This window comes from Etheostoma spectabile, chromosome 22 (assembly GCF_008692095.1).
Source record: "Etheostoma spectabile isolate EspeVRDwgs_2016 chromosome 22, UIUC_Espe_1.0, whole genome shotgun sequence".
Taxonomy (NCBI): Eukaryota; Metazoa; Chordata; class Actinopteri; order Perciformes; family Percidae; genus Etheostoma; species Etheostoma spectabile.
The window spans coordinates 15,875,469-15,891,120 of record NC_045754.1 but is presented as its reverse complement, the minus strand read 5'-3'; the positions used below and the strand labels follow the sequence as shown (position 1 = coordinate 15,891,120).

General features: G+C 40.6%; 1 protein-coding gene across 1 annotated transcript in view; it reads left to right on the top strand.

The window, feature by feature from the left end:
• Positions 1-15,652, top strand: part of relch (RAB11 binding and LisH domain, coiled-coil and HEAT repeat containing) — a 35,232-nt gene that overhangs the window by 7,448 nt on the left and 12,132 nt on the right. The window contains 21 exon segments of the mRNA XM_032504399.1: positions 482-571; positions 3,152-3,223; positions 3,364-3,419; positions 3,567-3,680; positions 4,063-4,257; positions 4,770-4,864; positions 5,405-5,522; positions 5,686-5,843; positions 7,032-7,107; positions 7,194-7,289; positions 8,129-8,152; positions 11,774-11,887; positions 12,212-12,268; positions 12,270-12,293; positions 12,991-13,062; positions 13,161-13,301; positions 13,492-13,656; positions 14,195-14,342; positions 14,464-14,620; positions 14,733-14,856; positions 15,427-15,475. Of these exon segments, the coding sequence (XP_032360290.1) occupies positions 482-571; positions 3,152-3,223; positions 3,364-3,419; positions 3,567-3,680; positions 4,063-4,257; positions 4,770-4,864; positions 5,405-5,522; positions 5,686-5,843; positions 7,032-7,107; positions 7,194-7,289; positions 8,129-8,152; positions 11,774-11,887; positions 12,212-12,268; positions 12,270-12,293; positions 12,991-13,062; positions 13,161-13,301; positions 13,492-13,656; positions 14,195-14,342; positions 14,464-14,620; positions 14,733-14,856; positions 15,427-15,475 (2,145 nt within the window).

The following is a 15,652-nucleotide window of genomic DNA, read 5'->3' as shown; positions in this document are numbered from 1 at the left end:
CCAGCACTGTGGAGGAAGGTCTGGCAATATGAAACAACAGCAGAGCTAAGCAGCAGTTTTTTGATTGATTTGTTTTCCCACATGTGCGTGTGACTCATATGTTTCTTGGCTAAAATATAACCTTCCCACATTGTTTTTAAAGGTCTCTGCTTTTTGCTGAATTTATTAAAGTTTCCATTTTTTTTTGGAGAAGAGCGGCCAAGTTGTTAGTCACACCATCCTTTAACTGCAGCCCAATGTCAGCATGTGTCCAGCCTGGTTAAGAGTCCTTAAGTAAAATACTGAATCTCTATAGCAGTGGGGCTACTGTTATGTAGCTGGCCCTGTCCCTTCAGAGAGGATAAAGAATAAAGCAACATTACTCCAGCATCAGTGCATTGTCACGTTTTTAAGCTCTGTGAGGTGCTTGACAGTGGACTCTTCTAACTGTGCGGATTTTACAGTAAACTTGTGTCATTATTGTCTCTGTGTTTCTATACAGATCGAGCAGGCAGCATCAGCACCTTGGACTCTCTGGACTTTGCCCGTTACTCAGATGACGGCAACCGAGAGTCGGACGAGCGCGTGGCAGGTAAGATGAACCGTACTGCCAGGGCTCAAAGCAAGAGACCTGGCTCACCATGGGACAGAATCGGAAGGTGGCGTAGAAACAAAAAAAATTACAACTGCATCAAACACAGTTTAATCCAAGTCACCACAAAGGTGAATTAAGTATTAAGTCTGATGTCACATTGGCAAAATAATAACAAGCCTATTTTTAACACATTTGATGTCAGTATCCACACTAAACGATACTGATAATACTGTTTTGTATGCAGTTTTCATCTAGACGTAGAAATCAAGTTAATTTAACAGAATGTGTATTTCGGAAGGCTTGGATCTTTGTCAACATGTTCCACTTACCACATACTCTGTGGTTCTTTCTTTAACTTGGTAGAGGTGTTCCTGCCTCTTCCCATCAGCTCCACATTGTTGAGTCAGGCTGTGGGATTTCTTGTGACCTGTCTCAGCACTGTTTGACGGTGATGGCGTCTCATCGCAGACCCGTGGTCTAATAAGCAGCTGCTCAGTTACGAGCAGCTTGTGGGTACAGTTTTACGCTGTTGACTAAAGTAAAATAACAGATGAATAAGCCTTTTACTTTTACAATGATTGCAGACGGGACAGTGCTGTTACACAGGGACAAATCCTTTTTATGTAAACCTAATCTGCCTCCTGTTTTCATCTTTCTATTTGATAATCGCTAACATTACTTTTTAGCCCTGCACACTATGCCACAGTACAGTGGTTAACAATATCCATTACCAGCTTTCTGTAGTCATCCACTCAGCCCCAATCCATAAATGCAGTATGGAATTGTGCACACACTGTGGCACATTAAATGCTTTATTTGTTTTCTCCCCCCCCCCCCCCTTGTACTGTACATGCCTGCTAAGCATGATAATTAGTATCTTCCTGTATGGTAAACAGGTTTACATGTCTACATGCCTATGTGAGTAAATGTGTTTATTGCATTATGAGAGTTGAAAAAAGATGATTATTTAATAAAGGTTGAAGTCTTAAGTGAAGTAGGTGGATACACCTAAAATGTAAACAGGGGACTAGCTTGCTTATGGTTTGGGGCTTTTATCAGTTTACAAACACATGCATAGTAAGGGCACAGTTAAAACCATGCAGCAGAGATGTCGGTTTCATGCTCCCAACTACAAATTATATTTTCTTTTTAAAATGACTACTATTACCATATTGGCACCGTCCCCCTCCTTTCTTTCCTCTTCACCCACCCCCACTCTCATCCCCACAACCTGTTCTTCTTGCCAAGACGCCTGCCCCCAGCTGTCTGACTCTGGGTTTTCTGGCTTTCTCCTGACGTTGATCAAACCCCAGTTAACAATACTGGACAAGTCACTCCATCCTAGACTAGCTTTTTGCTTTTGCTTTTTTTTTTTTTTTTTTTTTTTTTTTTTTTTTTACCTTCTCCCCGTTATTCAGTTCTCCATTTTGTTGCGCTTGCATCCTGTGCACTCTCAATCTGCTGGATGGGTTAGGCATGATGGAGTTGGTGAAATAGGTCAGAACAAGTCCAACAATTGTGTTGATAGCATTTCTTTTTGCAGAAATTTAGAATTCTTAAATTTGTAGAAACTGAAAATTGACTATGACCTCACCTCACAGAAAATTACTCATTTTATTTGGAATGATTGATGACATTTTTGAACTGCTTTTTGCACTTAATACTGGTATTTTAAGTATGGAACCTTATACAATACCTGTTGAACCACAATCCTAGACATTAAATGACTTGGGAACATCAATAGGCATCAGATGACAGATTTTCAGTGCACAGCTATGCAACATAGTTTTCCTGCTCCATCGCTTCTTTCGTTTTGCGTGTGTTTTTTATCTAACGTGTCTAAGGATCTTGTGTGTTTTTCTTTATTCAGTGTTAGTTTAGATTTTCAAATTTCAATGGAAAAAATCAACAATATCATTTAAATGTCTGCTGCTTCTGATTGCAAAGGACATCCGAATTAGCCTGCTTGTGTTATTATGATTTTCTTTTTTACAGAAAACAAGTCTAAAACAGTAACCTACCATGTTCTAAATGGCATTTTTACACCTGAGTTTTATAGCTTAGATTGTGTTTATACTATGACGGCCTATACGAAGAAGTAAAAACCTTACAGTAGTGGCTGTCCTTTGAGTGGCTTAAAACCAAATGATGTAATTACTTGTTAGTAAGGCATTTGCCTGGGAAAAAATCCTTTGTCAGACAGCTCCTAGATTATCAAGACTACATTTCAGTAGCTTGAATAGATTTGTTCACCTCGGCTAGAAGTAACTTTGGTCCAAAGTTTTATTTTTCAAGTCAGTCACATCAGTGCTATTAATGGGAGGAAAACGAGGGCAGGAAATCCTACCATTGAGATGTGTCTCAATGCATTACATCACCCAGCCGGCTTTACCATGATCCTCTGCTGCATGCGTTCCTTAGACCCATGATTTGCATGTATCCTTTTTTTACTTTTTTTATGACTCTTACAATCTTTTCTGTGGTTGTTTTGTTTTTCATGGCCATCTTTGTTTTGTTTGTTCCCTGTCTTTGGTTGGATGCATTTCCTGTGTGTGTGTGTTGTCACTTCCTGTCCAGTGCTGGAGTTTGAGCTACGGAAAGCAAAGGAGACCATTCAGGCTCTACGCGCCAACTTGACTCAGGCAGCAGGTGTGGCGTACTTTTAACTTCTTCTCCACCTGAACCCTCTTTTGTTACAGCTTTCTCTTCTTTTTTTCTAAGAGAATTCCTCTTGATGAATAAGACTCAGCATTTTTTCAAACTCACCTATAATCTTCTCAATTTCTCAGAAAGTGAAGTGACCTCTCAGGAGAGAAAAAACTTCAAGTCAAGTCCTGAAATTCAGGTGGGATTACAAGTGTTGAGAATGCACAGATTTGTGAACTCCTTTCATTTTTTTTCAAGTAAATAAAGACAGAGTAAATATGTTCCTGTGATGACATCACTGCTAAGTCTTGAGGGAATCATTTCACAGCTTGTTTTTCCTCTCTAGGAGCCTATACGCCCACTGGAGAAAAGAGCCTTGAACTTCCTTGTGAATGAATATTTATTAAAACATGACCACAAACTCTCATCCATCACCTTCTCTGATGAAAATGATGATCAGGTAAAGATGTTTCTGGATGTATGTTTCTAAGACAAAATGATTTAAAAATGAATTCACCTTTTTTATAATTTTATATCTGCTTGTTTCTTCATAGAACATCTTTTAATTCTAAAGGCAAAATAGGTATCCGACTTGCATGCATGAGGTCACTGGGAGATCACTTTGATAGGGTCAAAATAGGTATCAGACTTGTACGCATGAGGTCACTGGGAGATCACTGTGATAGGGTCTTGTGACCATAAATAAATTCAACAACTCGGATCGGCAGTCCTGTGAGCCTGCTCGGTGTCCTGCTTTATCTATGCAGAGGACACGCCCACTGCCACCACAAATTAGTTTTGTTTAATTATTTGCTTTTTTTTTTTTTTTAAATGATTTCCAGGACTTTGAGTTGTGGGATGATGTCGGCCTCAACATCCCAAAACCTCCCGACCTGTTACATCTCTACAGGAACTGTGGTGTCTCCGTCCCTTCTCCTCGGGACATGGTTGATGTGTCAGTAGAGGTGGACTTTGGCGATCTTCCAGGAAACTGCATCGCCCAAGATCCCCCAAAGAAGCCCGACCTCTTACATCAGGTTTGTGTGTCACTGTGTATGTACATGGATGGATGTAATTTAGTTCTTCATGAGTACCTTCCATACATTGATGTTGGATTTTTTTTAATGAGAGAGTCGTATATTTTGCTTTTGGCTGCATTAAAGCTTTGTGATCAGATTTTTTTTTGCTTTTCCAGTACAGATGGGTATTCTGTTATCATAGACACACTGCCCTTTTTGCTCTCACTCTGTAACTACATATTTATTTGCATGATTCAAAGTTGTTTCTGAACAGAAACTAGCTGACAACGTGCCTTTACACACTTTTTGAGAGACAGTGCCAGTTTCCCCTGACAGTCAACTGCTTTTATTTTTGCCCCCTCTATATTCCCATTGTTTCAATAAAAGGCTGTGGAAATAATTGAAAATGGACTGCTTCTTTCTATAAAGTAAAGGATGTCACAAAGTCATAAAGAGTTTATAGTTATTTGAGTACCTACTCTTAAGCTGAGGTAATAAAGTGTCTGTGTAAACTTCTTGTCCCTCTATAGCAACAGACAGAAGTCGTCCAGGAGTTGGAATACCAGATAAGCCTCCTCACCAATGAGAAGCAGAGTCTAGCAGAGCAAATCAAGAAACTGCAGAGGTGTGTGCCAGAGTGACTTTTTATGCTAACCTACAAATTAATTAGTCATTATGTTAAAACTGGCTATGACTCTGAATACAGTAGTGCTTTGCCATATATCATATTAAGCATACGACCACTGCTATGATGCTGACCCAGTTTTCTCTCTATACAGTGCAGTTATATGCTATTACAACAAGATCATTCACCACTACCATTATGGGGAATTAAGAAGCATGCGTGAAAATCTAGAAATGTTTTCAGCACATTATCACCATAGCTGGGAACAAAACAGACCATGAGGTAGAACCAGTGTGGAAATTTTCCCCAAATACTGCTCTGATACGTGAGTGGAACCTATTTTCCTTCCACGTGGAGTTATTAAGATTCAGACAAATTAGCTTCACCACAATCCAAAATTGCTGAGGTATTTCACATAACTGCTCAACCACTGCTTTTGAATGGAAGATCTTTGTCTTGTTGACGCACTTCTTCACTAAAACGAGTTGTGTAGTGTTTTCTGACAGGGTTCTTTCATGTCTCCTTTCCCCTACGTCACAGTGAGATTCAGACACTGAAGAGGACTGTTTCCTCCCCATCTCCAGCCACTCTGGACCTGGGCTCCCTCAATATATCGTACTCCACAACCACCACTTCATCCATCGACTCTCTCTCCGTGGTACATGGTCAATTTGAATATGTAATGCAAAGGATTGTGTTACCATGTCCTGCAATAATGAAAAAGTGATAGAAAGTAAAACTTTGCATGTTTCTCGATGTAGTTTGACAGAGGCCCAGACATTTAACCCATTTATTCTAACTTAATATCACATCAATCTCAGCCTCCTACAGATAATGGCCAGTATCTGGACATCCGGAGGATTTCAGAGCCTGAAACTAACCCAGACCCTCCCTCTTCTCAGAACATTTCACATCCTCACCCACAGTCCCACAACAAGCTTAAGAGTCGGCCATCTTTCCAGTTTGATCAACCTAAAAGGTGAGTCTTGAAAATTCTCTTCTCTCCTGTATAGACGGATATAAATAGACGCTCGAAAAAATGGCAATCCTCAATCAGTCATATCAGTAATGTTGAATTTGTTGAAGGTGCGTTGCTTGGTACACTGTATGGATGATTCGTTAGTTTCTCTAACTCAGTCCTACAAATTTTTGCTGTGAGGTACTTGAATCTAGAGCTGCACGAATTTCTTGACTAATCGATTATTTGATCTACAGAAAAATAATTGCTAACTATACTGATAATTGATTAATCAATTTTTCATCCAACGGCGGCATTAAATGCTGTTTTCAGCCTCTCAAATACAGAGATTTTCTGCTCTTTTTCTGTTTTATTTCTTCTTAAACTGAATATTTTTTGACAACATTTAAAGCCATCACCTTGGACTTTGAGAAAGTGGGATGGACATGTTTCACTATATTTTATAGACCAGGTGATTGATCATTTAATCAAGATAAGAAAAGGCAGATTAGTCGATAATGAAAATAATTGTTAGTTGTAGCCTTACTTGAATCTAGAATACAGAAAATGTATACCGGTACTCAGAACCTACTGTACATGTTACTGCCACACAGCCCTTCTTGGTGTAGTTACAAAATGCAACCACTAGATGGAGGTAGTTATCAGTCTACGCATCCAAAATTGACAATGCAACAGCACTGAACTTTTGACTTTTGTTCTTTAATATATACATATATTTAAGAACAAAAGTCAAAAGTTCTGTCCTGTTGTATTGTCAATTGTTGCTGCATAGATAGATAGATAGATAGATAGATAGATAGATAGATAGATAGATAGAAATAACATTTCTCACCACAATCCCAGCCATGCTGTAGTATATTTAGTGCATCATCTAGTGAATCATTCGATTCATGTACAATTCCAAAAAATGAGTGGCGAAACCTAGTTAGTTATCATCTGCTATAACAGGTCCCCAATAATGTCTTTCAGCCAAACTCCATCTATCTATAGATTTCTTTGTTTTATTCCACTGAAATACACGGCAGTGACATGGGAGACTGACTGCAGTAAGCTCTCTGGCAGGAAGGGCCAGTCCAATCCTCAACCATTCAGTGGTCAGGGCAATCTCCAGAGTTATTGTGAAGTACAGATTAAGTGGTACAAACAGTAGTGACTGTTTTTGGTGTCTCGTTGTTTGTGCTGTTGCAGAAAGTTATCCCCGGCCTTCCAGCAAGCCCTGCTGTCTTTCTGCAGAATGTGCTCCGACAGCCGCCTGGGAGCAGAGGTCAGCGCTACGCTTTCATGTAGACTCACAAACAAAACATTCATGATAACGTACAGTACAGTACATAATGCCCCTCTCATTTCCAGGTGTCTCGTATAGCAGACAGTGAGGAGAGTGTGATGTTAATGCTGGGCCGCTGCCTCCCTCACATCGTCCCTAACGTCCTGCTTGCTAAACGAGAGGTAACCCCATTTCCGCTGCTCTTCTTCTCCTCCTCCCTGTACCCCGTTCATTATTGTCATCATCACAGTCTTCTCCTTGTAGGATCCAATAGATACACACACGGCAGCAGGGCTAATCAAGGTGAACATTTCAGGAACCTTACAGAGAACACAGTCATTTTCAGCTTGCAAATTCCCATCCAAACTATTTCTTTCTAAATGGGCAGCGAACCAATTCTTAACAACCTTTGCTGAAGGGGACACAATGAACATTTTTTTGTTTTTGTTGGTGAGTCACCCATTTCGCCATCTGCTATTGTAAGAAAGATGTTGTTCTGTTTGCTTTGAAAGAACACCCTCTTCTTGGTTTGTGCCACAAGGCATTCCCAAAATCCAACTCACATGCAGCGTAGTGTTACACACCATGTGTTGAGGCTACCAGTGCATTTGGCTGTGATCTTATTGGTGTGATTGCTGGTTTGTTTATGATAATCAAACTAATGTCTCAATTTAACCTAATGTACTAATGCTGCTCTTAGCACCTTTCATCTTGTTACCCCCTCGGTCTGACTGTGTCTTCTGACAGCAAGCTGTATGTCTAAAGAGCTCATTTAGACGTTTGCAGTGGAAATCATAGACTTTCGTAACCCTACAAAACACCCAGCTGACTTGTGTCTATCTATTGACTGGGAATTTCACCTCTTTCGTGACGGCGGTTGTTCTCACCAGTGCCGTCATCATTTCTCCTCTGGTGTTTTTGTCCCTCGCTCTTGTTTGCCTTTTGCATTTACTGGTTTTATTTTTACTCTTCTCTTTTCGTCTCACTCATTCTCTCACTCTCATGCATGCCTCTCTTCTAGAGAATGGTTGCACATCTTTGCCAGGTGAGTCTTTCACGCACTCATCTGCATGGTTTTCACATGACCTGTAGACCTAAAATATGTAACTAATGCCCAGCTCCTGTTGGCTACAACTGCTGCCACATTTGGTTCTGACTTGCCACAATTCTTCTTCTTTTTTTAAATTATAATTGCCTCTGACATTTCTTTAAAATGTTAATGATGTTATGCTATCTAGAATTGTTATAAAAGGAAATGGATTCATGCCAAAATATGAACTAGTATTGATCAATGATTGTTTAATTTATGCAGTTTTAGCCTTACAGTAGGTGGGTCATGTATGAATCTTTATTATATAATTTTCTGATTGATTCCTTGTCTGATTTATTTACTGAAGTGGCTTTTGAGATTCTGGAGTAATTTTAATTAATCTGATAACATTTTCTAGCAACCTATTTAAAAGTAGCTTTATGTTATAAGGCTTTTTTTTAAGTCCTTGATACAAGGTGTGCAGTAATATTCCAGGTTAAGGTAAAACCGCTTTTTTCCTAATAACTGTTGGGGATCATGCTTGCATTTGTTTTCACAATGTGAATGTGAATTTTTTCTGAGAAGAGCAGGGAAGGAGACTTTTTTATAACTGATTACACATCAACAAGCTATTACTTCTTGCAAGCTATAACGCAAACACCCACACAGGTGTTCTGTCAACTGTGTGTGTCCGTTTGTATACAAATAATTTGCGCTTGAATTTTGCACACAGTGTGTTTAATCTTAATAAGACAAAATGTGAGTGTTTGAAAGAGGTAAGTCTGGTTAGGGTAGTTTTCAGTCTGGCTGCTTTGCATATCACAATGGTGTTGTTGTTTTAGTACAATTCTGACAGTTAGAACTTAATCTTTTTGCAAAATCAAGATAGACAAACTGGGTGGCGAAGATTTAAACGCAGCACACCATTTTAGCCTCTGGGTCTGAGTGGTGTGGACTTTGTACTATATCCGTTAGATTCACGAACCATGTCATTACGTACACACACACACACACACACACACACACACACACACACACACACACACAGCTGCTCACACTTCCATCTCGCAGCTTGAAGCTTTCTAACCACCCCAATCGCATTCAGACACACCTTTAGTTGTCTGAATGCGACTCCCACCTACCTAAGAACAAAGGAGTGGCTTGAAACGTTGGAAGGATGCATTGAAACTCTGCCTGCCACCTGGCTGTAATATCAGACACTGTTAATCATTAAACATGCTGTTTTTCCTTAATATACTGCACTGTAATGTAATATATGCGATGTGGTTGTATTTTTCTTTTCTTTCAGTGAAAAGGCTTGATTTGCGGTCATCTGCTACTGCACTATTTTCTTAATCCTATTTCATTTACAATGTAGGGTGCGTCTAGGCTTTTCAAAAATAATCACTATGAAGAAAGTATTTGTATGCTGTAGCAATTGAATTCCTTTTTCTACTGGCCAGATTAACTGTGATCTTTAATGAACTACAGGCAAGCCAAAGAACAGCTTTATTAGGGTTGTAACGAGACAAACGTTTTAGGAGTTGAGTTATAAGTCAAATGACATTTTCTGTGTAGAGTAAAAAAGAATTGCCGGTACAACACAGATGTCTTCTTAATTTATAGTTTTGTTTTTTAAAGTGCATAACAGTGACTGCTGCGTGTTTGTTCTCAAATGTCTGATAATGCAGTAGAAAGTCAGTGTGGATGAAAAACAGAAGGAAATCAATTTAAAAGAACAGGCACCTGGAGGAGAGAAGAATGTGCAACAAGTCACAAAAAAATTAAAATCCTAACGCATATAATATTGTAAGGCGTTCACACTGCCTGCATCAGCCGTCAGATGGTCCGGCAAAAACACAGGTCTTTCCATTCATTTTGGATGGGGGTAGTGCTGCGGCGGGGGTTGCCGCAGTGGGGGGGACTCAAAAATACTCAGCGGGCCGGCGACGAAAAGGTGACACCAACTCAACTTTTGAAGAAGCGTAACCCCACGTCACGCTGCGGTGGCCAGTCATGTAACCAGTGATCAGTCTTGTCGGTGTGTTTTGAGCTGTGGTTTGAGGCGGCGTGAGATTCTCGTACAGTAAACAGGAAACATCACTGCTTTTATCGCTGCCACAAGAAAGTTTTAAAACACTACAAGGGTAAAAAATGAAACACTGAACTGTCTGGGAGTTTTTGTAATAGCTGAATGTTGCCTGCAGCAGCAAAGCAACCGCTGTGTCTTGCTCGCCCAGTGCATTTTTGCACTTTAATTCATCATTTGAATGCACATCTGTAAAAGAAATTCCATTTCATAATGAAGATCGGATAAGACTTGTTAAGATGGAATGTGGAAATCAACATTTGATGCAGGCTTCTGCACACAGCGGTCCTCGGACTGGAACGTGCAGTCACTCACTCGGCTCTTTGAAGTAAAGCATCAGTCCCCTTGGCCTCTGCGTGGCGTCGTGCTGTCCACTCTACCTGCCCACAATGTTTATCCAGCACTGGTCAGATGTTTAACCTCCTGAAGAAGTCTTCACATCAGAAACACAGGAGGACGCACAGAAATAGAACAGGGTCAGCATGGCTTCTGGCTTTTCAGATGTGTGCTGCATTCCTTTATTTGTTTTATCAGGCCAGTGCTGTTAAGTCTCCAGAAATGTCTCTTGATGGTATTTTCAGAAGCCAGCGCAGAAGATTATTCAATGTGACAGTTAAATGTGCCCGAATTAAGTTAATAAGTAGTCCTTTGTAGCTTTTTGATGCTTGAACTGATTTCACCCATATTGAACTTGTTATTCAACCACTTAAAATGACCCTCTGATGCTTAAATTCCATATTTTTACTTTTTATAAGATAGCCAATGGCAGTGACTTCAGAGGGCTGGTCCAGCATTCAGCGAGTGACTCATCACAGCCTATCTTTAACCAAGTGTCAGGTCCATCTGTCCGTCCAGCGTTGGGGTTTTGCACGGTCTTCAGCACTTGGCAGGAAACTATGATATCTTCCTGGGGGGAAAAAAATAGTTTGTTTGAAAAAAACATATTTTTAACTCTGTATGCACTCTCTAATTTGGGTGTGTGTGTGTGGCGGGAATTTAGGGCTGACCACAATTTGGCCATGGAGGCCCTGTATCAAGGGCAGCTCTCTCCCCTCTGACTGGAAGGTCCGTAAACTCTATCTGAACTCTGGGATAGAGCTGTGTTGTAGTAGGGGAACTAGTGCAGTAGGTATACATGTGTCTGTCTAAATGCAGCTGTGTGTGCATGCATTATTTGTTTCTACAGTACGTGGCTCTAATTGTATGTGCGTGACTCTAAAGCCAAATGAGTCAAGGTATAACAAAACACCAACAAGGTATTGAAGGTAAGCATGTTTTCACTGGTGTTGACGGGCTCCTTTTGGTTTAAAAGTTTGAACCCCCCCCCCCGTGGTTCTTTTTTTCCTGTGACTTTTCCAATTTTCTCTCCTCTTTTTAATGAACACCTCCCTGTTTCCTACTCCCAGTCCTCAATAGCCTTCCGGCCCTGCTTGACTGCTACCGACAATCCTTTGCCTGTGTGTTTCAACCTCCCTTTCCTTTTGCAAAGTAATCTAAACTGATGCCACATCTCTCTCTGTTTCTCTCTCTCCTTGTTTCTCCTTCAGGAGTTGATTCCACTCATCTTATGTACCGCCTGCCTTCACCCAGAGCCTAAAGAGAGAGACCAGCTTCTCCACATCCTCTTCAACCTAATCAAGAGACCTGATGACGAGCAGAGGGTGTGTGGTTTCAGTGTATGTACAGACAGAACAGTATGCAATATTATTATGCTGGCTGGTCCACTTCATACTGGGATTGTTTAGCCCCAAGATAGACAACTATGATTTATTCACCAATGTCTCTCATAATTATATTTCTCTCAAATTTCTCGTGTGTGGGGGTGTGTGTGTGTGTGTGTGTGTGTGTGTGTGTGTGTGTGTGTGTGTGTGGGTGTGTGTGTGTGTGTGTGTGGTGTGTTGTGGGTGTGTGTGGGTGTGGTGGTGTGTGTGTTGTGTGTGTGTGTGTGTGTGTGGTGTGTGTGTGGTGTGGTGTCCAAAGACAAGATCTTGACAGGGGTTGGCGTTGCAAGGCACGTGGGTCCCACACGTGTCGAGGCTGAAACTACTTCCTCAGTGCTGGGAACAGGTACAGTGCATACATTGCAGGTGATTTTCTGCAGTGGTAATAGAACGAGGGCTTCACCCACACGAATGCAAACTTGCCCAAGTTTACTTTTTGTTATTGTTTTTTTAGAGTTTTTTTTTTTTTTTCCCTTAGTGAACAAGTTTCCACTTTTACGGGGGATGTTTCTCTGTTCTATTTCAGTACAGATACTAGAGCAATAATATTAACCATGGCTATTTTTGTTGTTTCCCCTTTGTCTCTTACGTATGTAGGTTTGACAAAAAAGGAAATTAGTACTAAAGAAAGAAAAGACTAAGAAATGTTCAAAGTTCTAATGCAAAAATATTTCAGTGTGCAACATATTAGAAACAGATCAGAGTCGTGTCTTGTGTCAGCATGCCATTCAGTGTTGTTGTAATTGCATGTTCTGACTGAAAATCACTATCATTACCTCCATGGTGTCCCTGACTTATATGTGATAGCGGTCTTGTTTTCCTTGTCACCTCATGCAACACATTTATGGGAACAACAGCTGCCAGAAGTTTGGAGGCTGAGAAAGACCAATAGCGGTTTCCACAGGGTCAGCATGTTGATGATATTCAAGTTGTTTCCATTCCATGGTGGCTGCCCTCCAGTCTACTTTTCCCCTCCTTTCAACTTTTGTTCCTGTATTTCTTTTGACAATTTTTTCTTAAAATCTTTCTCTCTTCTTCTACAGATTAACCACAAATATCCAGAGAGGAGATTGTTGGTGGCAGAGTCCTGTGGAGCCTTAGCACCATACCTGCCTGTAAGAGCAAATTGTGCATGCAGAATTAAAAAGAGATTTTACATGAAATATAGTTTCATCAAAATATAATATCGGTCTTGCTTTCTGTCGCTCTGCAGAAGGAGATCCGTAGCTCCTTGGTGTTGTCCATGTTGCAGCAGATGCTCACTGAGGATAAGGCTGACATGGTCAGAGAGGCTGTGGTCAAGAGTCTAGGTATCATCATGGGTTACATAGACGACCCTGACAAGTACTCCCAGGTATGTGTGTTATGAGAGAAAAGTGTGCACAGGCGAAGTCTTCCAACTTACTGTTTATCTTACAACAGTGTTACAACAGCAATGTTAAAAAAAAAAACAGTAAAATAACCTCAGGGGTTAACTTTGTTGTTCCTGTGAAATCTAATGTAAATCTTCATGCTCATCTCCTACATATAAATGTGTCTTCCAGGGTTTTGAGCTGATGCTGCTGTCACTTGGAGACCCGTCAGAGCGGGTGGTCAGTGCAGTCCACCAGGTCTTCATTCCTGCCTTTGCTGCCTGGACCACAGAGCTGGGCACCCTGCAAACTGCACTCATCCCTTCTCTGTTGGCACGTATAGAGAAACTACTTATGGTAAGAGACTGTGTGCATGTACTGGAACTCCATGGCTGGACCTAAAGCCTTTCTGGAGCCCCTTCCCCCCCGGGTAGTAAAACATTGTTGAGCCAAAGACATCCAAACATAAACTGTATGTTCAAGACATGTGCTGCGCAGTAAATGAGAGGAAAAGAATATAAAGAAAATATATGAAATTATATCAACATGCTTTAAATATCTACTAGAAAATCATTGTTAATATAGGTAAACATTATAAGGAAACTATCCAATACTACAAGCAATGAGTATTTTGAACAAATATTTATATATTCAATATTCTACCCTATAACCCCTTACACACCATATGAATAGTCTCTTGTCCTCCTTGATCCCTCTTTCCTTACTACTGTGCATACTAGTGCAATCTACAAAAGCATTAATGTTGTGTTGATGGTACATATAACACTTTATTTCCAAGTTACAGATTTTGGTACCACACAAACAAGTAGTCACACTTCGTCACTTTAGCTTTCTTTATTTCTCTTTTGCCTTCTATACCTCCCTCTTTCTGTAGCAAGGAGAGCATGGTTTGGATGAACACAAGCTACACGTGTTCCTGTCGGCCCTGCAGTCTCTCACCCCTCCTCTGTTTGCTGTAGTGCTGCAGAGCGCACCATTCACCAGCAGAGCCAAACTCACCGGAGACGTACCTGCAATAGAAGGTAGAGACACACACACACACACACACACACACACACACAGAAGTAACAAGATGAAGTAGTAATTGTTAAAGCGGTACTTTTCCTGAGTTTCTATTCTGTCCCTGTGTCTTTGGTCCTGCAGTGACTCGGTTCCCCAGGCCAGCTTCTCCCCTCCAGGATGTGGCGACCATCATCGGCAGCAGGGAGATGCTGAGTGCCCTGCTGCTACTCTACGACTACCAGCTAGAACATGAAGGAACCACCGGCTGGGACAGCCTGCTATGGGTGGTCAACCAACTGTGAGAAATGCACACACCCAAACCATATATACAGTATACAAAGACAGCTTTGTACATGGTATCACAAAACCATCCACAAACAATCACGCACCTTGCTCTGCTCTGCCTCCAGCCTCCCGCAGCTCATAGAGATCGTAGGTCGTATCAACGTGACATCATCGACCTGCGTTCATGAGTTCTCTCGCTTCTTCTGGAGGCTCTGTCGCACCTTTGGCAAGATTTTTACCAACACTAAGGTAGAACCATATGACTCAAACTGAAACTCCCCTGAGAACGCAAAATACTGTGCTGCTCTTTATTATTTTTCAGCCATTTCAAGTGTCTAAATTAAAAAGTTTACATTGTGTGCGCTATTTTTGTTTTATTTCCTAGCATTCACACATATAGCTAAAATTCTCACAAAGCAATAATTCACCTTTCACTTATGCAACACTTGATCTGTCAGCAATGTTTATATGTGTCGTAAATATTTTTTTATTTTAGTACTGACTACAGATTAACCTTTTTTAAGTGTTAAATCATCTAGGAAATAATGAAAGATCAAAGGAGCATTTGATTTAAAACACAGCTGTAGTGACTTTATTCTGAACAATAGTATTAGAGAGTGGACAGTGGACTGTGTATTTGTGAGTCTGAGTCCAGTGGTTGTTACCACTGTACCTCTCTCCAAGCTTGCAAAGATACTCATCAAAAATCCATGTGAGGTATTGAGAACTGTACAACTGTAAGACAGTACTTTGCAGTAAATGTCAATGATATTTATAAATGTAGTGATGACATTTTGTCTATCTTCATGACCCTTATAGGTTAAACCACAGTTTCAAGAGATCCTCCGACTATCTGAAGAAAATGTTGGTGAGTGCAGATTAAACCTACACATACACACGCAGATGTGCATTTGTTGTAAGATGTGCTCAGCTCTCTCAAGAGAATGTTGGTATTTGGAGTTCAGACGCAGACAGTGTTGATGTAAACAAGCTATTTGGAGTCAGTTATGGGTGTTCCCCTCTTTTTTTTTTTTTTTTTTTTTTT